This window comes from Chiloscyllium punctatum, chromosome 39, assembly GCF_047496795.1.
Source record: "Chiloscyllium punctatum isolate Juve2018m chromosome 39, sChiPun1.3, whole genome shotgun sequence".
Classification (NCBI taxonomy): Eukaryota; Metazoa; Chordata; class Chondrichthyes; order Orectolobiformes; family Hemiscylliidae; genus Chiloscyllium; species Chiloscyllium punctatum.
In genome coordinates, this window is record NC_092777.1 from 54,246,294 (window position 1) to 54,268,043 (window position 21,750).

General features: G+C 38.9%; 1 protein-coding gene across 3 annotated transcripts in view; it reads right to left on the bottom strand.

The window, feature by feature from the left end:
* afmid (arylformamidase) overlaps positions 1 to 21,750 on the bottom strand; it is a 49,891-nt gene that overhangs the window by 10,987 nt on the left and 17,154 nt on the right. For all 3 annotated transcript variants that reach the window (XM_072558732.1, XM_072558731.1, XM_072558733.1), the window contains exons 2-9: positions 20,077 to 20,167; positions 17,799 to 17,889; positions 10,036 to 10,140; positions 7,664 to 7,712; positions 7,337 to 7,422; positions 6,764 to 6,836; positions 1,815 to 1,912; positions 91 to 169 (exon numbers count right to left, since the gene is read on the bottom strand). In XM_072558732.1, the coding sequence (XP_072414833.1) occupies positions 91 to 169; positions 1,815 to 1,912; positions 6,764 to 6,836; positions 7,337 to 7,422; positions 7,664 to 7,712; positions 10,036 to 10,140; positions 17,799 to 17,889; positions 20,077 to 20,115 (620 nt within the window). In that variant the 5' untranslated portion in view covers positions 20,116 to 20,167. The remainder of the gene's footprint in view (positions 1 to 90; positions 170 to 1,814; positions 1,913 to 6,763; positions 6,837 to 7,336; positions 7,423 to 7,663; positions 7,713 to 10,035; positions 10,141 to 17,798; positions 17,890 to 20,076; positions 20,168 to 21,750) is intronic.

A 21,750-nucleotide genomic window follows, 5' to 3' on the forward strand; every position in this document is an offset into this window, starting at 1 on the left:
TGAACTTTGCACCCTTGATTCTGATTGCAAAAACGTAGTAATTTATAAATACAATCATGGTCATCAGCGATGAATGCTCAGTGAACCTACTCGGTCATCTTAAGAGGATCATTGACAAAGGTATGAACAATTGGACAGAGATCATAAATCCCACTGACAAGTAAAGCACCTGTGGAGAAATAAAACATTGTTCTGTAAGGTGCCATCAGTCAATGGCCTTGTAAAATTAGAATGATGTTGTAAATAATCCACATTGAAAATTAGGCAATATTTTTGAAACATTCACATCTTTCAACCATTCAAATATCTTAGTTAAACACCTAAATAAAAAAAAACTTGACAAAGTGTGAGCTACATGTTAAGTGTGTCTGTAATGCTAACACTCACATGGTTTCTTGTGGTGCAGTGGTACTATTATGTTGCAACATAAACCTGGATTAGAAGGTTGATGTTTAAATCCCACCTGTCCTGGACTTGTGTTTTAATGTATCTGAACAAGTTGATACCTACAAAAGTTCACATATTACTGTATATCTGGTTACTCATGTAATCACACATAAACTTTTCTCATTGTTTAGTGAAGGTTTTCACATGTCAACCTCCTGTTCAGCTTCTGCTCATGATGAATAAAAATTTGAAATATCAATCTGAAATGTCAAAACTGTTTCAAGTATTCTTCATGGAGCCATCTTGAAATGCGTTATGCTAAATTTTGTTATTTTAGGGCTTTCTCCGAGATATGAATGCCCGACTTATGAATGCCGGTACTTACGAACCAACCTCCAAAAAGCCTATTAGTTTAAAAAATCAAGTTGCATATAATGGTTTGTACTAACAAATGGGTGGACTACTTTGTGTGATGCTAAAATCACTGCATGTTTTTAATGTTTTTATACCTATATACATACACACACTCTCTCTCAATTATAAATACTGTACTGTAGTTACATTTATTATTATTACTGTATTATTATATTTAAGATGTTTTAGGCAAAATGCATACTATATGCTAAAGACAAACATTTGACTAATTGATGCCAGATGTGAACCGTATGTAACTTTCTGACTTATATACAAATTCGACTTATGAACAGACTGAAAAACAGAACTTGTTCGTAACCTGCGGACTTCCTGTATTACTTGGCATGGTGGCTCAGTAGTTAGCACTGCTGCCTCACAGCTCCAGAGAGACCCAGATTTGATTCCAGCCTCGGATGACCATCTGTGTGGAGTTTGCACATTCTCCCCATGTCTGCATGGGTTTCCTTCAGGTGCTCTGGTTTCCTCCCATAATCCAAAGATGTGTGGGTTAGGTGAATTGGCCATGCTAATTCAGGGGTGTGTAGGCTAGGTGCATTAGTCAGGAGTAAATATAGAGTAGGGGAATGGGCCTGGGTAGGTTACTTTTCGGAGGGTCGGTGTGGACTTGTTGGGCCAAAGAGCCTGTTTCCATACTGTAGGGATTCTAACTCTAATTCAAAAAACTCTACTCAATATTGTGATAGAATAAAGGAAGGTTTACAGCACATCTGGCTATTAACTTGACCTGAGAGTGCTTAATGCTCACACAAGATACCTAAAATAGAAATGTATTCCATTCCCAACATGAACATGCCTCAGTTTGGTGCATTCAACAGTTCGTCATATATGAGTTTTACTCAGGGATGTGAGGAGGAACATCAGTGCAGCTTTATGTTCCCAAATAATAACAAAATATACTACCCCAGGAGTGCCTTTGGTTACTGTAATTGAAATGATTGAAAGCAAAACTAAGTGCACTAATTTGAAGTAACTCAATACCCTCCTTTTCTTACCTTTAATATTAGGAGAGATACCATACTTTTTCCAATCAGTACAAAGTACCATGGCTCCCAGATGAGCACCAGCAGAATGTCCACAAAGGTAAACGCCACTGCAAAACACACAAAAAAAAGAGTATACATTTTTGGTGAGTTGTGTCTGAACAGAAATCAGCTCTGTATCTCCCCCCTCTTTGAGCATTTCTGACAAAGAAAACTTTATTAAGAAGACCATTTAAACTGCATTCTTTTTCTTTGCTGGAATAACAGCAGCCTCTGTTAACAATTGAAAGTTGTGCAAGCATCTTTTGTCCCGATGAATTCTGACATCAACAATGAATTCTACTGGAGGGTATCCTTTTTTTTATGGGGAATTATTTAAACAGTTACTGTACATTGGTGAGTAGTGGAGCATGAGATTTGCTCCCTCTTGCTATATAATCTTAATAGAAAATAAATCTCTGGAATTGACTAATTTGACTTCAGCTTTACCTCCAGCTGCTCCTGCCCTCAGGGATCCATTACTGCATGGTTCACGATGGAAAATTCCCTAATGAAGGAGCTGACATTTTCTTAACCAACAGGTCAAAGAGAGAATGATCAAGAAATGACAAAATTAATTCATCAATTTCAATGTTTCTACATTCAAAGGACTTTAAATTATAGTTCCATAATAATATGTGTGTGCTACTTACAGTTAGCCTGCACTGCTTCCACTTAGTTTGCATTGAGTAAAGCTAGTGAACGTTGTCTTACATGTAGCCTGCAGTGTCTTACAGATAGCCTGCATTGCTTCCAATCAATTTGCACTACTTAAAGAGAGCTTGCATCTTTCAGAGGAGTGGTAATCTATGGCTAGGGCAGGCACTCAAAGTCATGCAGTAAGTCACATTGTCCTGGGAAGAAGGAAGAATGCAATACTGGATATTGTGAGGGCAGTCTTTTTTGGATGATGTCTGGAGGTCCAGTGGAAAGAAGGAGAAATGTTGCATATCCACAGAGAGCGGCAGGAGGTCCTTCAGAAACATAGTCAAAATGCAAGGGGAAATGTCAAACATGAAGTCAGGGTCAGGTCATGAGGACCTGAATGAAGTTCTAAATTCTTTGACCTCATACAAGTCACTTTAAAAGCCAACCCTTTCAACTGGGGAGGTGATGGCCTATGGGTATTACTGCTGGACTGTTATTTCAGAGACCCAGGTAATGTCTGGGGACCCAGGTCCTCTCATGGATTTGAATTCAGCAAAGGTCTGGAATTAAGAGTCTGATGACAACCATAAAGCCGTTGTTGATTGTTGGGGAAAACCTAGGAAACTGCCATCTGGCCTACATGTGGTCCGAGATCTTCAATAACTCTTAACTGGCCTCTGGGAAATTAGGGAAGGGCAATAAATGCTGGCCTAGCCAGTAGTACCTACTTCCCATGAAAGAGTTAAAAAAGACTGCAGATACTGCTCAACACACCAACAATCCCTATCACTAAGAACTCTTGGCTAATATTCATAAGCTTACTTCACCCTCACATTTTTGAGGTCAGCCACATCATCCAAACAGATTGTTCAGTGGACTGGAAGCAGTGGATATAGTGTACATGGATTTTAGTAAGGCATTTGATAAGGTTCCCCATGGGTGGCATGGTGACACAGTGGTTAGCACTGCTGCCTCACAGCGCCAGAGACCTGGGTTCAGTTCCCGCCTCAGGCAACTGTTTGTGTGGAGTTTCCCCCGTGTCTGTGCGAGTTTCCTCCAGGTGCACCAGTTTTCTTCCACAATCCAAAGATGTGCAGGTTGGGTGAATTGGCCATGCTGAATTGCCCGTAGTGTCAGGTGAATGGGTAAGTATAGGGGAATGGGTCTGGGTGGGTTGCTGTTCGGAGGGTCCATGTGGACTTGTTGGGCCGAAGGGCCTGTTTCCACACTGTAAGTAATCTAATCATAATGGGTGGCATGGTGGCAGAGTGGTTAGCACTGCTGCCTCACACCACCAGAGACCCGGGTTCATTTCCCGCCTCAGGCGACTAACTGTGTGGAGTTTGCACGTCCTCCCCGTGTCTGCGTGGGTTTCCTCCGGGTGCTCCGGTTTCCTCCCACAGTCCAAAGATGTGCAGGTCAGGTGAATTGGCCATGCTAAATTGCCCGTAGTGTTAGGTAAGGGGTAAATGTAGGGGTATGGGTGGGTTGCGCTTCGGCGGGGCGGTGTGGAATTGTTGGGCCGAAGGGCCTGTTTCCACACTGTAAGTAATCTAATCTAATCTAATCTTGGTAGGTTTATGCGGAAAAAATAATGACTGCAGATGCTGGAAACCAGAATCTGGATTAGTGGTGCTGGAAGAGCACAGCAGTTCAGGCAGCATCCAAGTAGATTCGAAATCGATGTTTCGGGCAAAAGCCCTTCATCAGGAATATGCGGAAAGTCAGGGGGCATTGGATAGTGGGAAATTTGGCCAGTTGGATAGAGAACTGGCTAACCGGTCAAAGTCAGAGAGTGGTGGTAGATGGTAAATATTCAGCCTGGAGCCCAGTTACAAGTGGAGTTCCGCAGGGATCAGTTCTGGGTCCTCTGCTGTTTGTAATTTTTATTAATGACTTGGAAGAGGGAGTCGAAGGGTGGGTCAGTAAATTTGCAGATGATACGAAGATTGGTGGAGTTGTGGATAGTGAGGAGAGCTGTTGTCGGCTGCAAAGGGACTTAGATATGATGCAGAGCTGGGCTGAGGAGTGGCAGATGGAGTTCAACCCTGTCAAGTGTGAGGTTGTCCATTTTGGAAGGACAAATAAGAATGCGGAATACAGGGTTAACGGTAGGGTTCTTAGTAAGGTGGAGGAGCAGAGGGATCTTGGGGTCTATGTTCAAAGCTCTTTGAAAGTTGCCACTCAGGTGGATAGAGCTTGTAAAAAGGTCTATGGTGTATTAGCGTTCATGAGCAGAGGGCTTGAATTCAAGAGTCGTGAGGTGATGTTGCAGCTGTATAGGACCTTGGTAAGGCCACATTTGGGGTACTGTGTGCAGTTCTGGTCGCCTCATTTTAGGAAAGATGTGGAAACTTTGGAGAGGGTGCGGAGGAGATTTATCAGGATGTTGCCTGGAATGGAGAATAGGTTGTATGAGGATAGGTTGAGAGTGCTAGGCCTTTTCTCATTGGAATGGCGAAGGATGAGTGGTGACTTGATAGAGGTTTATAAAATGATCAGGGGAATAGATAGAGTAGACAGTCAGAGACTTTTTCCCCGGGTACAACAGAGTGTTACAATGGGACATAAATTTAAGGTGAAGGGTGGAAGGTATGAGGGGATGTCAGGGGTAGGTTTTTTTACCCAGAGAGTGGTGGGGGCATGAAATGCGCTGCCTGTGGAGTGGCAGAGTCAAAATTATTGGTGACCTTTAAGCGGCAATTGGATAGGTACATGGATAGGTGCTTAAGCTAGGACAAATGTTCGGCACAACATCGTGGGCCGAAGAGCTGTTCTGTGCTGTATTGTTCTATGTTCTATGTTCTAGACTTCCCTCTCTCTTGTAGGATCAGGTGGAACACGAACTGGAACAAGCTGAAGCTAACCAGAGGAGGAAGGCTGTAACTGCATATCCTTATGCCCATGGAGGAGACAATGCTAGTCATTATTGGAATGGCCATTGTCAAGGTCATGACCAGACACAGGGTTGAAACCAATGAAGCTGACAATATCCTCAAAAGTAGTCCTCCTCACCTCTCATTTCCTCCTAATTCCATAACCTCTTCTGATTTCCTGGCCTCACATAGAATCATAGAGTCATACAGCACAGAAACAGACCTTTTGGCCCAACTCATCCATGCCAACTTGGTTTCCTAAACATAACTAGTCCCATTTGCCTGCATTTGGCCCATATCCTTCTGAATCTTTCCTATCCATGTACCTGTCCAAATGTCTTTTAAATGTCGTAACTGTACTTACTTCCACCACTTCCTCTGGCAGTTCAATCCATATATGCACCATCCTCCATGTGAAATGTTGCTCCTCAGGTCCTTTTTCAAACATTCCCCTCTCACCTTAAATTTTTTCCCATTAATTTTGGACTCCTTTAACTTAAAGAAAATACTTTGGCTATTTACCTTAGCTGTCCTCCTCATGATTTTATAAACTTCTATAAAGTCATCACTCAGCCTCCTACACTCCAGGGAAAAGAGTCCCAGCCTCTCCTTATAACTCAAACCTTCCCAATTTGGTAACATCCTTGCACAATCTTTTTTGCATCCTTTCTCGTTTAATAACATCCTTCCTATAGCAGGGCAACCAAAATGTTCCATCTCTTGCTTTCCACTCTTCCCCTCTTGACATTAGCCTGAATTTTTCACTTTTCAGATACCCAAGTTACCTGTCACCAAGGGCAGATGGCAAGGGTAATGCAAATGGAAGCTCGGAGGGTGAGACTGTGAATGAGTTCAACTGCAAAATCAACTAATGTTCAGCCAGGTTACAGAAGAACACACTGATGCGTATGTTGAACAAAAGGCCTGCTGAATTCAGAAGCCTGCCAAAAAGCCAGTTTCCAATCTTTAGTAACATAAAGATATCCAGCACCAACTCGGTACACGTTTTTGCGCAAAACTTTGATTCCAAACTTTCTATCATGACATGAAGCAATTGTCAATTCCATTTGCCCGCTAGCGAATCCAACTGTGATATAATATCTTTAATGTTGATGTCACAATTTTCATTGCAGCACAAGAACATCCATTCAGAATGCTGAATTGTCATGCAAGATCGGCTTGTTGCTAATGCAAGGTCAGTTTGTTGTTATGCAAGCACAGGCAGCTGCCCTCGAGTCTGTGGATTGCAGGTTTCGGGGCGGCGGGAGGCTTGTAAATGTTGCTGCAACAAATTACTGGAATAATTGAGGCACTTTGCTATCTTGCAACAGTTACTCCATGGAAGAACCTTTTCTGTTTTCCAGCCTTGAAATTCATGCATGTGATGTGAGATCTTACCTCAAAGAAGAATACTGTTGCACAATAAAAGCTACACTACGTCGGACTTGAGATACAATTAGGTCCATATTTCCTGAGAATCCAATGAAAAAATGTCTTAGAATTAAATTTTAAATTACAGTTTCATACAGTAACAGCAGATTTGAAGCTGGTGTTAGATCATTTTATTATCCAAAACAAAAATGGTCCTAAGCCAGCTTCTGGAACTGATTTTTACCAAGAGGCCTCCTTGTTGGCCTTCACTTCCGTAACAGATGAAGAAAGTTACAGCACCTCGAACAGTATTTATAAGGTAATTTTTATTTTATCAGTGATTACAGAAAAGTTTGATGGAAATATCATATAATAAGAAATGAGAATAGCAACAAAGAAAATACGCCTAACAAACAATGATTTTATGACACCGATTACTCTTTTTGTAATGAACTCATGCTGACAATGGAGTGGTGTAAATACTCTTGTATTAAGATTTATTTCATGACAAATATCGAAGAGATGAAAAATTTTGAACTCCAACATGATCTGGAATTTCCTGGTCTTGCTACTGTTGGTAACAGGTACTGCTCTACCTACCTTTTGGGGCCAAGATGTAATCAACAGCAACAACAATTACTCCAGCTTTAGTCAATGGAGGCACCATGAAACCAGACAAGTCTTTGCTGAAATCAATGATAAATCAATATTTTAGCAGAATCACTCTTTTATACGTCCCGAGGTAACAAACTGTAGAATTAGGATGTTCAAATCGTGTTAATTATAATAATTGGACCCCCAGTAACTGTCATCAATCACAATGCACTTATTACTCTAATACTGGTTTCTACTCACATATTTTATTTTTGACTTTTTTTAATATTGATTATATGGAATAATTTTTCAACATTGTTTGCTAAGACTCACCTCAGCAACTGCCAGTAACCTCCATGAAAGTAAATCAGCAGAGCTGGTGCTGTAATTTTATCAAAACAACGTTAGTGTTAGTCTGCCTTCATTGCATTCACATTCATCTGTATTTGTGTTACAAAAGATTTAATGAAAGCAATTTCCAAAATCAGCATGGTATTATATATACATATACAAAGATAGAGTAGCAGGCAGTTCATATTTATTTTATTGACACAATTATCTTATAAGAAAACTCAAAAAGTACTTTTTTTAGTTTCATTGTCTATATTTTAAGGCCTCTGTTTCTTTCTCTGATGTACAAATTCCCAGTATCATACAGCATTTCCAGATGAGAGGGCGAACAGCTCGTCTAACTATGGTATTTACAACTGGTCACAAAAACAAGTTATATCTGGATTTCCAGCGAATAACTAACTATTGAACTCAAGAAACTGATTTCAGATCTAAAGGTGATGTAATGTTTATCAGTTCACCAACAACTGGCTGTTTGAGATGCTTAACAGAAACTCTAACCCAGTGGGTTTCCTACAGACAGGATTACTGCTTTCCAACCAGATTGCATTGAATGCTGCCTCTCTAGATAAGTCTTCTGAAAGCTTTGTTGGGGAGACAATTTACATGGAAAATACTGCCTGTCCCCAAGCTTTCAATAGATTATGATTTATTATTCAGCAAAATAAGAGAATTACAGTGTCAATTTCATATTCAGTATGCCAAGGGATGATGTTTCAAGCTGCACAGGAACACAAAGAAGCACTTTGGGAAGTGAGTGATTGTAAAAATTGCTTTCAAATCAAGCAACCTGATTCACTGATAAAATAATCCAGATTTTAAGCAAGATCTTCCTTTGCATTATGTGAATGATGTTGGATCAGTTTCAAATTTGAGTTCTTCGGGTCTTGGTACAAGCTCAGATCAGACTTCTAAGTTACTGTTACTTCAAAGTTATTGTTAAACTGTACATGATGGTAAGACTGCAGAGCAGCGTGCTGGATGCTGTACAGGATCCAATTTCTTCACAAAACACTAACACACCACTATTGAGGTCACAGTGATATTACAGTCTATCTCAGAAGCTCATCTATATATTCACTAAAATACATTTTACATTTTACATATAATGCAGCTTTTCTCTTTAGCTCTTTGCCAACTCTTGCATTTGAGTTTACTCATAATCTCCATGACAACTCATTAATATTTTTGGATTTAGGTCACTTGTGGAAAGAGACTTTGCCTCACAAGTGAATATTCATGCACCAGATGAGGCTGCACAATTTCTCCATGCTAGACTCTCATTGGAATCACCAGTTTTGACTTAGTGCTATTGACAAGAAATCATTGTGTGAAGTCACAAGGGTACCATTTACAAGTTGTCTTATTTAATTGCTTCACCATATTATGTGGCACACAAGCAGGAGATAATTTATTCAGAACCAAAATCAATGCACTGGGAAATTAAATCAACTGAATTTGTAGATAAAATGTGACTGTAACTTGTGGTGAAGTTATTAATAAATCACCATAACAGTCAACTCGTCTTGTCATGGTCATTAGTAAGGCTTTCCGATTTTTGAAATATAAGATGGTAGTAATTTCTAAATCTCTGGGAATGTTGAATTGCAATACTTCTTTATTGCACAAGCACATGTCAATAATGCAAGTATATGGAAATGAATTACATCCAGCTAATGCGTTTTATTAACAAAGTTTACCTGGCCAAATAAGCCTTCAGCTTTTATGCAAATCAGATTCCTTAGTCCCAGGTTAGATGGTAGATGTCCATTTGCCACTTTGACAGCAAGTATTCTATTTATTAGATGCTTGTTTACTATCATATGAAGTGTATCTCAATAGCAGAAGAGTTAATGATATTCAATCTATATTGGGAGCCATACAGACCAAGAAGGTCCAAAGTCTGATTTTACAACAGTAGTGGACACTATCTCAGTGTGGTGAGAGTGGTGTGTTTATTGATGGAAAGTGGCAAACATTCTTTTTAAAGTGTCAGACCTAACCTGCACATTAAATTTGAATTGAATTAAATTTCTTTGCCATAGTCCCATGCAGTCAAATAACTTGGTGTTGTTTGTCATCAAGATTTATGCATGAATAATAGACATTCAGGGTAACGTGCTAGGGTACACCTGGGAAATAGATTTGGTCAAAGAATCATGACTACAGAAGAAATGGATCCAGAAAAGTGTCAGGGATAAAACTGCTTCCCCAAATGCAATTCCTATTTCAGCACATTAAAAAAATCCCAATTAGCCCCAACAATATAAGTATTTACTGCAAAAAAGCATTTGTCCAAACTGACTTCCCAGTGAGCTAAAATGATTAATGTTGGATTATATTCTTCCACAAACCTGGTGACGGATTTGGAGGGAGATAAACATCTAAGGTTTCACCATCTCCTTGTCCGTATGCAACATCCAACCAAGTCTGAGCTACATTGCGACCTTGTTCAGTCCCTGAATGGTGCCAAAAACAGTGTTTAGTTTGGGGTGAATACACAAGTTACCTCTTTAGAAACATGGTAGTGACAGTGTTTTGAAAGGCAACATTAGCACTATTGAAATCTGTGTACAGATGTTGAGTTCCCGTTTGTCGATCTGAAACTCTACCACCTCAGAGTCAGAATGTTTTAAGATAAATCATACCCTCTAATCTAACACTTTGTGCTGTAGTGAGGAAGTGCTGCACTGTCAGAAGTGCCATCATTCAGAGCAACGCTGACAGATTCCTCAGAGCAGGTCACCAGTGAGATCATACATTGCTTGTTCCTAATAAAAATATTTTGGTATGTCATTCCATTTTTTAATTTTCCTGTTCTTCATGTTTTTGTTACTTCATTTTTTGTTTCACTGACAAGTGCTTATATACAACAATCAGTTAACTCTATCTTTGTTAACATTTAATTATTTTCTGTGTATGTTTTAATGTGTAATAATGTACTTGTTTTTTTCAATGTGTAATGATTCTGAAAAGGAAATAATCAAAACATTCGAGCATTTATATTTCTAATGTAGCTATAATTTTTTTGTAGAGAAAGTGAGGACTGCAGATGCTGGAGATCAGAGCTGAAAATGTGTTGCTGGAAAAGCACAGCAGGTCAGGCAGCATCCAAGGAGCAGGAGAATCAACGTTTCGGGCATAAGCCCTTCTTCCTGAAGAAGGGCTTATGCCCGAAACGTCGATCCTCCTGTTCCTTGGATGCTGCCTGACCTGCTGCGCTTTTCCAGCAACACATTTTCAGCCATAATTATTTTTGTATCCAATACCAATTCCACAATGATAATGATCTGAGCACTCCCTTTACCCATTCAACCTTCTCCATCTGTTGGTCACAACAAAATTAACTGAAAACAAAAGATCCCTTCCATCTTGGATTTCTTTCCCAATTCCGATGTACGTAATTTAACGAAACTTTCAAGTTAGAGAAAGAGCAAATTTATTAGTTAATAAACAAGAGGAAAATGAAACTTTAAAAAAAAATCTATACGGATTAGAAATGCCAAATGAGTAAAAAGATAAGAGCAAAAAAAAGAGAGAAATCCATCCTTTCCTTTTCAGCTTCAGGACAGAAGTGTTGAGTAAATATTCTTCAGCTGTGACCCAGCATCACCTGTAAAGATAGAATCAAATCTGTCTGCATAAAAGTTAAAGTTAAAAATCATACATTGCCAGGTGATAGTGCAACAGTTTTATTTGGAAGCAGTAGCTTTCGGAGTGCTGATCCTTCATCAGGTAGCTGTGGGACAGGATCATAAGACACAGAATTTACAGCAAAACATCACAGTGTCATGCAGCTGAAATGATATATAGAACAAATCTAGATTGCTGTTAAGTCTTTCATTTTAGAATGGGTTGTAGGTTTCAGTTCATTAATATGTAAATCCCAGAACTTCTCTCAAGTCACATTCCCTAGATAACTTAAGCTTTTATGAAAAAAGGTGACATTTCAGCTCAGACAATGCATTACGTGTGTGATGTTAGAGTCTGTCAGACTAGTTCTATTTCCAAAGTAGGAATTCGTAAAACATTACATGGATTGACTGCTGCATTGACGGCCTGCATATTGTGCGCTTTTTGAGCAAAATAGAATGGATCTGTAAATACAATTCAGCAAAATAGAATGTATTTGCAAATATAATTCCTATTTTGGAAATAGAACCAGTCTGACTCAAGATTGGGATATAGACCGACCCTACCCTCACACCTTTAATGCATTGTCTGAGCTGAGATGTCACTTTTTTTAAATAAAACCTTAAGTTATCTCCAGAATGTGACTCAAACGAAGGTCTGGGATTTACATACTAATGAACTGAAACCTGCAACCCACTCTAAAAGATGAAAGACTTAACAGCAATCTAGGTTTGTTCAACCCAGGTATACCATTTCGGTTGCATGACACTAATCTTTTGCTATAAATTCTATGTGTTATGATCCTGTCCCACAGCTACCTGATGAAGGAGCAGCACTCTGAAAGCTAGTGGTTCCAAATGAACCTGTTGGACTATAACCAGGTGTTGTGTGGTTTTTAACTTTGTCCACCGCAGTCCAACACATCATGCAAAAAGGTTAGACAGGTCATGGATAGACTGGATGTTGTGTGTTTGAACTAGCATGTTTGATCCCTCATGGTTTGTAATTATACTTAAATACATACACATTGATAAAGTGATAATAGCTGTCCAACTGTTTCAACAATGTAAAAGGTTTCAGATGTCCCTCCTCAGGAGCTAATAAATATTTAAGATGTCTGATATAAATGTATGGAATGTGAAACCCCCATTGTAAACAGTTAGCTTATCATTTGTAGACTGCACCACTCCTTGCCAGTTCCCTGAGTAAACCTCATGTGGTACATAATATATACATGGTACATAAAGAGATGATATTTACAATTGTAATGGTTTCAATAGTGTGTGTTTTCCATTCCTTTTGTGATGTATCACTTGATGGTGATAAAGGCTTCAGTTTCTCTGATAGCATCCATATGGTTTGTTGTCACATGTACTGGCTGATGAGCGTCTGTAAGCTGTACAGTTACACTCACTTCTCGGACTTCATTTACATGCAAGTGTGCCATGGATGGAAGTTTGGAAACATTGTTCCTTGGTTGGTTCTTCTTCGCCTGCGGCACTTGTCACACGTTGGGTTTCTCTGGTACTTGAGCTTCTTGCCATAGTTTAGCCTGATGCCTTCTTGCATAACACAGTTAAAAATCACACAACACCAGGTTATAGTCCAACAGGTTTAATTGGAAGCACACTAGCTTTCTGAACACCGCTCCTTCATCAGGTGATTGTGACAATCACCTGATGAAGGAGCGTCACTCCGAAAGCTAGTGTGCTTCCAATTAAACCTGTTGGACTATAACCTGGTGTTGTGTGATTTTTAACTTTGTACACCCCAGTCCAACACCGGCATCTCCAAATCTTGCATAACACAGTTTGCATAAATCACTAAATGCTGGACAATATTTGGATGGTTGAGATAAGTCACATGATTTGAATATTTTGCAGACCATATTGACGGGTATAAGTCAAAAAGCTGCAGGCCTGCTACAGTTGCTTCAAACTCGTGTCCATCCAACAATGATGCTTCAAATGATACTTCTTTGGGTTTGTCTAGAAGGACTTTTCTGAAGTTTTTAATGGGTGTAGAGGCAATGACAAATTCCATAAACCTTTCAATTAAATTAACTTCAGTGAAATCACATTCTGTACTTTTGCAACAACACCTGCCAATGAATTGGCCAACGTTTTTAGCAGAATGTTGTCGGTATGACAAGAACTCAAGCCTATGAATCCTGAATTTCAAACTTCAAACGGATCTTCTAAAAACTGAAAAATGTTGTCAGGGTCTTTGTGGTCAGCAGATTTTATTTTTCTTATTTCTTTATGAGGCTGGTACAATTACACCATTTAAAAGGCATTCGGATGGGTATATGAATGGGAAGGATTTAGAGGGATATGGGCCAAACACTGACAAATGGAACTAGATTAATTTGGGATATCTGGTCTGCATGGATGGATTGGACTGAAGGGTCTGTTTCCATCCTGTACAGCTCTATGACTTTGTGATTCTATTTCCCAAAGCAATAAGAATTTGACTTAAAGTATTTTGTTATCAGTGAAATAATGATTTTCTTTCTTTGAGTAACTGAAATTATGATGATGTAATTGAATGCCAATTCAAACTCAGACGTTTTCTTTCATCTATACCGTACAGCATTATGGTTTTAAACAGTGCCAGTAAACAAAGGATCTGTAATACAGTTTAATATTTTTCTTACTTTTTGTCATTACTGATTTCTATCTTTTTGTCTCTTTCCTAATGCTGCTGCTTTAAAGTTTCTGCTTTTGAAAAATAACTGAGCAGTTCAAAGTTTGTGAGAAGATTTGTAGCTCAGGTGCTCGTTGTTGTGGTTCTATTCGCCGAGCTTCCCAGGAGGCTCCCAAGCGCTGAGGATGTCACCCAGACAGGGGACGAAGCGTCTGCAACACAAATTCCCAGCTTTGCGAACAGAACCACAACAATAACCGAGCAGTGCCAAACATGCCCAAAAGTAATGTTGGTGTGACCCCACATGCACCTTTTCTGCTCCTTTTGCACTATTTCTGAAAAACAAAATTGCAGAATCAACTGATACCTGAACATAGGTGAGGCCTTAATAATACCAAGAACAGTCCTTTTCCAGCATTTTGGTGACACTTTATTCTAGGATCACTTTGCTTAATGGGAGCTAACCTGAATTTCTTACAAAGCTTCTTTTCTTATAAATCAGACATACCAAGGCCTCCCTTTTTTTTAAAAGGCGAGTGTGCTGAGATTACTGTGCTTCAGTGCAGGGTGGAGCACTTTGGTCTCGACTGCCCGTTGTCAATTTCGGCTTGGAAGAGTCACATTTAGGACTCTTCATAATCACCACTGCTGCTTTCACCTTTACAACCTTTGGTACCAAATTACTGCCAATAGCTTCCAGTGTCTACTTAATCCCACCATGATGTTTCTTGGATCTAACACCATGACCAGTATGGTGTAGCCTGTGTGCTCCCTATATGCTATCTCATGTGGTAAATACTATGGACTAGGTGCTTGAAAGTTTATTAACAACACTATTTATACTGTTATAAGATCTGAGACTTACATATAATGCTTAGTAACGTTATGGGTGCACTGCATAACTGTAACTCTATACGTGGGTGACTGTAGTAACTACATATTGCTATTGTGACTGCTACTGAAGTTGGGCTGGGGATACCAGAATGTCACATGTCATGATGTTGATCTTCATGTCATCTAACTGACTTCAAGGTACATGCCTTTCTGTAATCTATGCAATAACACAACTACTTTCTTCATATTTCCTTTCATTACTTGCTTAGAAATATTGCTTGTCACTATGGCTGAGCCTGACATTATCATCAACCCCAAACTACTCCCTTGCTGAGATCAATTAATTTTGCTCATCAAGGGAGTGAAACTGGATAATTCCTCATTAACGACTGTAAACCTCCCGGATTGTCCTGGTGTTATCAAGATTTTTTTTTATAAAGCTGAATATATCTCCTGCAAGCAACCTAAAAGAGGCATTAAAAGTTTATTGCTCAAATTCAGACTTGTTTCATTTTAATATTGTACAAGTGCTAAAATTGACTAATGAGCTCCTACTGAAGATTGCACCTGATATACAGAGAATCAGGAACAAAATTCCTTTATGCAAATACAATAAAAACAATTAACAGATAATAGAGAGACAGACATATCAGAGCGTATTAATATTTGTTTTTACTTTCTTTATTTTTCTAACTTATTCATATGATTTTGTACTTAATGTTGGACTTTCTAATTCTTTAGTTTTAAAAAAAATTTCCAAATAATTTGTACTTAAGAATCTGTACCTAGGTACCTTTATCCCTAAGATCATACCATATATGGCAACTTGTAAACTTTTCAATGTACTCATGTGCGTACATGTGACAATAAAACTAATTCTAATTCTAATGTTTGTTTCTCATAATGAAGTTGCAAAGATAGTTCTTATGGTTTTGATACTGAACTAGCAATTTACAGCATGAAGTTCTTTTCAAGGCTAATTTGACCCAGCAACAGGAGTTCACTGGTACAGTTCAGTAATGGCCAGTGATCAACATCAGCATCAGACTTGAGAGAGAAACAATGAAATTTCTTTGTAGTCTGGACTGGATCGTTATTTTTTTATTTATCTGCAGATTCCTTTCCTCTCTTTATAGTTGAACAAATGTAATGCTGAGAGTTGTCATTCAGTTTAATTCGTAAACCGATTATTTTCTTCTTCAGTAGGTAAAATATTTAGAACACTGCTGGGATTAAAAAAAACACTTGGGACAATCAGTTATACTTATGCTTGTTTGGTGTTACATAAATAAAGAACACAAGTGCACTAATCCACATGAAGGGAAATTTTACAATAAAGGTAGATTGGCACAGTTATCTGCCCTGCTGACAATGGACAATATTTTTCTCTCTCACAGCCTTTCTGCTGACTGGTGTTATGCTGATTCTTTAAAACCTTCACTCCAGGCACAAGAAAAAAATCAAAGACAATATCAGCTCTATAGTGTTGGGTGCATCTTGAAAGATCTATGCAAAGGAAGTACTGTTTTTTATTACTTGCTCATTGAACATGGAAAAGCCAGCTCTTACTGCATATCACATGTACAGTATTCATTCTGTTATTATCCTAGCTGATGGTATTGCCAGACAAGACAAATCCAAGACAGGAACCTGACTTGATAGGTCATAATTTTTTATCCTTCATTTTTAGCAAAATGGTTTCTTGCTACACTGTTAGTGCACAATGCTGCAAGTTTTGCTTTAACTATAGATTGGAAATTTATTACAAAAGACATGGAGGTAAAGTAGAATAATCTAAACTATGTTTTTATAATATTAATTCAAAGAGTTTAAACACTCAATACAGATTTTATCCCATGAATCCCAAAGCTTTTCTTTGTAGATTGAAAATAAGCAGCCTTTGTAAAGTATCCTGAACACCCTGATACAGTTCTCAAATCATTCAAAACCATGCAAACCGCCACTCATATAATCATCACACCAATATTCTCGTATCTACCACCTCAGTACGTTTAAGTCACTTGGGTTTCAATTTTTGTATTGAACCATGATAGCTCCTTCCCGGTATCTTCTTTAAGTATCATATCCTTGAGTTTCCCTGCACTCAGCTTAAGTAACCAATTTCGAGTTTTTTATCTGGTATGAAACCAATATTAACTCCTCCCTCTAAGGCCCTAATTCATTATATGCTTCTCTTAGGAACACCATTGTGTACAGTCATTCTGTTTGAAGGTCTTAACAAAACTAAAAAAAAATCCATGTTTAAAAACTGAAACCAAAAGTCTCTCTATCTCAGCTAAAGGACCCAAATTTAAAGAGATTGCATTCCAGACTTCTATAACAAACCTTTGAGGGCCCATTATTTACTATAATGTGTCACAAGCAATTAAAGATAAACAAAACTCCATTAGTGCACCAAATGCATCAACATTACAGCCAGGCTTCAAAAATTATTTTTTAAAGAAATTAGTGTGGTTCCTTATTGTGTCATCGAGCCACACAGCATGGAAACAAACCATTCAGTCCAACTCGTCCGTGCCGACCAGATATCCTAAACTAATCTAGTCCCATTTGTCAGCATTTGGCCCATATTCCTCTAAGTCCTTCCTATTCATATAGCATCAGCCTATTCAGCCTCTCCCTATATCACAAACCCTCCAACTCTGGCAACATTCTTGTAAATCTTTTCTGAACCCTTTCAAGTTTCACAACATCCTTTCTATAGCAGGGAGACCAGAATTACAAATGCATCACTCATTACTACTCATTTAGGCAAGCCGCCCAATACATATCATTGAAATTACTTATGACCGGGTTCTCTTTCATCGAAAAAATGGTGCAGGATTGGACAATAAATGCAGCTTTTCTAACAATATCCTCATATCCTGAGAACAATTTAACAACATTCTTAAAACCAAATTTGTGGAAATAGCAGGTAACAACCACCAGATGAGCAACTGTTTGCAAACTGCAATATATATCCAGCATTCTTGGGAGTACTAACCTTGAGTAATTTCTTTGATATGAGCTGCTATTATAGTATCCTTGTCCATTCGGTGTGACCAGCAGCTCGGAGAATATTGCTTATTAAGTTCCTATAGTAAATAAAAATGTTAGTCCCAAATCAAATACTCCCAATTTAATCAAAGCAATCTGATTTTGATTCTCAGACCTAAGAATCAAGTACATTTAGTTTCTTATAAACTGCTAAATATCAATTTATATTCAGAGCTCTTTTCACCAATATGAATCACCTGTTCAATTGTAACTTAGTTATAGAAGATAATTTTTATTTTGAATATACAATTAAGCTCTTTTGCCAAAGATTCCATCTGCACGCATGAAGACAGTTCTCAAGAAATACTAATGTAAAATGGGTGGCACAGTGGCACAGTGGTTAGCACTGCTGCCTCACAGCACCAGTGACCTGGGTTCAATTCCTGCCTCAGACGACTAACTGTGTGGAGTTTGCACATTCTCCCCGTGTCTGCGTGGGTTTCCTCCGGGTGCTCCGGTTTCCTCCCACAGTCCAAAAATATGCAAGTTAGGTGAATTGGCCATGCTAAATTGCCCGTAGTGATAGATGTAGGGGAATGGGTCTGGGTAAGTGGCGGGTCGGTGTGGACTTGGGCCAAAGGACCTGCTTCCACACTGCAAGTAAGTAAAAAAAAACAAGACTTATATTGTATGTGAGGAGAATGCTGATTGGTTGGCAGATGGACCCTGGTTGGTAGAGGGGATGCCATGGTTCAAACACTAATAAGGTGATGAATGATAGACAATTGCCAAGCTTTGTTTAAAGTTTAAAGTAGACATATTGACTCTAATTGGTCAACATATTTACCTGAGAAATTAACCAGAGAATTGGCTGTCCTTTATTTTGTTGTGTTGAAACAAGCACATTGTATGTACGTTTTCTTTCTGTTTGCCAAGAATGTGGCCCCTTGTATAAAGACATGTAGCTTCATGTAAGCACAAATGTGCCACACTATGAGCTGATCTAACAATCTTAAATTGTTTGTCAGCATGACTATTTGTACACTCAGGATTATTTGACAAATTCTGTCCAATTAAGCATTCACACCTAATGTTGGACACTGTGCTGCAGGTTTTGCAAGCACAAGCTAGTTGAATATTGTCAATAACTTACCTTTTGTGAGCATTCAAAGGGATGCGTTGTTTAGCATGATCTGCCAGTCATTGGGATGTACCTACATTATCCTGGCAATGAAATTCATACCACACAACACTCATTTGTGTGATTTACAGAACATCTTTTTAGCTTAACAGCAGCATCCTATTAGTTGCAAGCACGACTTGTGTTGTTACGGTATTGCAGCAGCATGAAACAGCTAACAGTTTTTGTGAATTATCCTGATGTCAAAACGTTTCAACAAAGTCTATCCTTTATCAGCAACACTCAAATTCTGTAATGCCAAGCAGCTATTAGAAAATAAATAAAAAGAAATAAAACAAACATGGAACATAAAAGCAGATTCCATAACTTTGGTTTTCCCAGCATAGAGCTTTGGATGCATGAACACTTATCATGATTCAATATGTTTCAAAGGAAGGGATAAAGAAATCATTCTGGTGACTATTCTGTATTGTTGTTGTTAATTTATGCCTCCTGAAACACAAATGGATGCAACCAAGTCACAATTTTCTGGGCAGCTCAAACTTGTATAATTGGGATACAATAGGCATTCTGTGCATCTAGAATCATAGAATCCTTACAGTGCAGAAAGAAACCATTCAGCCCTTTCACAATATAAGTGTTGGTAAAATGCCAAGTGTATTTGGTTTGCTGCTTTGCCATGCTATTTTAATCCAATAAATATTGCTCAACGCAACACAGACCAGTTGGATCTCAGATGTCCAGTTTTAAATTTAACTTTGGCTTATTAACTCTAATGGTTTCTTATTTGCAGTAAAGACACAAGAGTACTAAGATACTGCTATGGTTGCCTGGACTAGATCTGTGCTCATATCCTATAGGATTCAGGCTCAATTAAACATATCATGTAATAAAGTTGAATTGTGCAGACCCCAAGATATGGTTCTTAATCAAGTGACAGCTAAAAGAAATTTGAATTCAGCTTAACAGCTCCATTAGTAGAAACACATTGAGATCTTGTTTGCAACATGTCTGTCAGTGCGGTGCTCATCTCCTGGTTTCCAAACATACTGAGAGCCCATTTAGAGCACAAGTTACGTACTGTTTGTTGATCAGGTCTAGAGAGGAGAGGATAGATGAAAAAGAGCTAAACAATTTCACTTACGTCTTTACTCATTTCCTTCCAAAGACTCATTCTGTTCATTATTCAAGTTCCCTTCAGATAGTTGGACCTTGGCTTGGAATCCTATAGTATCCTATCAGTTGAAAGAACAATGATGAACAGGTGAGTTATTATCAGCATTTTAATGGACTTTAATAATTGTTTACATATGCATTACGCAGAGTCCAAGGCATTGTTTCAATTGTTTGTGTAGTGCTGTATTACATTGCTTACAGCATATTTTAATATCACACTAAATGTTAACAACATTGCAGTGGCAATCAAGTTCCAGCCTGTACTTAAGCATGTTGAAAAAACATGCAAGTTTCCTGACTAGGAATAGTTATTTCAACCAACCTGTTTAGACATGTTACATGCAGCCCCTGCACAGGTGGAACTCAAACTCAGACCTTCTGGCACAGAGGTAGGGGCACTATCATCTGTGCCATAAGACCCATTTCTGACATGGCTATACAAGCAAGAAAATGGGAGAATCTGCCTAAAGATGTATTTAAGTTATTGCTCAGAGAAATTAAGACATCCAATCAAGTATTAGCTGAAACTATTCACATTTGTCACCTCAATAAAGCATCTTAATTTTGTTGCTATGTATTGTGCTAGGCAGCTATTTCTCTAAGAGAGAGCCATTTAAAACCAGTAAATTACTGGTCCCACTAAGATTTCAAACAGTAAGAAGAAATTGAATAAATCTTGGTAAAGTAAAATCTGAGTAAACATCAGATCAATAATCTGAACCATATCCCCAGCTGGTCTCCAGAGAAGACACTTCTAGTTTTAACAAGTAGATTGTATGGGGAAAGACAACTTATTGGCTTCATGAGGTGAATCAATAATTTGAATACAGGAATGGACCTGCATGCTTCAGATCTGAACAAACTTTCCCATCTAATGGCTGAACTACAGGTAAAGTACAGGTTTGGAAGTATAGGTTCTTCCACATTCAGCAAGAAATTTACCTGTACTTCCACACGTCATCTACTGTATCCTTTGCACCTGATGCGGTCTCCTCTATATCAGGGAGACAGGACTCCAACTTATGGATCATTTCAGAGAACATCTCTGGGACACCCACACCAAGCAACCCCACTGCTCTGCGGCCGAACATGTTAACTCCCCTTCCAACTCCACCAATGATATGCAGGTCCTGGGCCCTCCTCCATTGCCAAAGCCTAACCACCACCCAATGCCTGTCGGAAGAATGCCTCATCTTCCACCTGCACCCACAGGGAATCAATGTGGCTTTCACTAGTTTCCTCATTTCCCCTCTCCCCCCCACCTTATCCCAGTCCCAAGCCTCCAACTCGGCACTGCCCTCTTGACCTGTCCATCTTCCTTCCAAGCTATCTGCCTCACCCTCCTTTCTGACTTATCACCTTTTTCCACCACCATCTTCATGTACCTATCACATTCCCAGTTATCTTCACCCCAGCCCCACCCCTCTTCCCATTTATCTCATAGTCCCCCTGGCCCACAAGCCTGATGAAGGGCTTATGCCCAAAATGTCGATTCTCCTGTTCCTCGGATGCTGCCTGACCTGCTGTGCTTTTCCAACTGGAGGAGGTGCATCTGTTTGCGAAATCCTCAGTATCCAGTGGGATGTTAAAGCATGAAGATTTTATAAATACGATCAAAGCAAACATTATTCTGAATTCTATT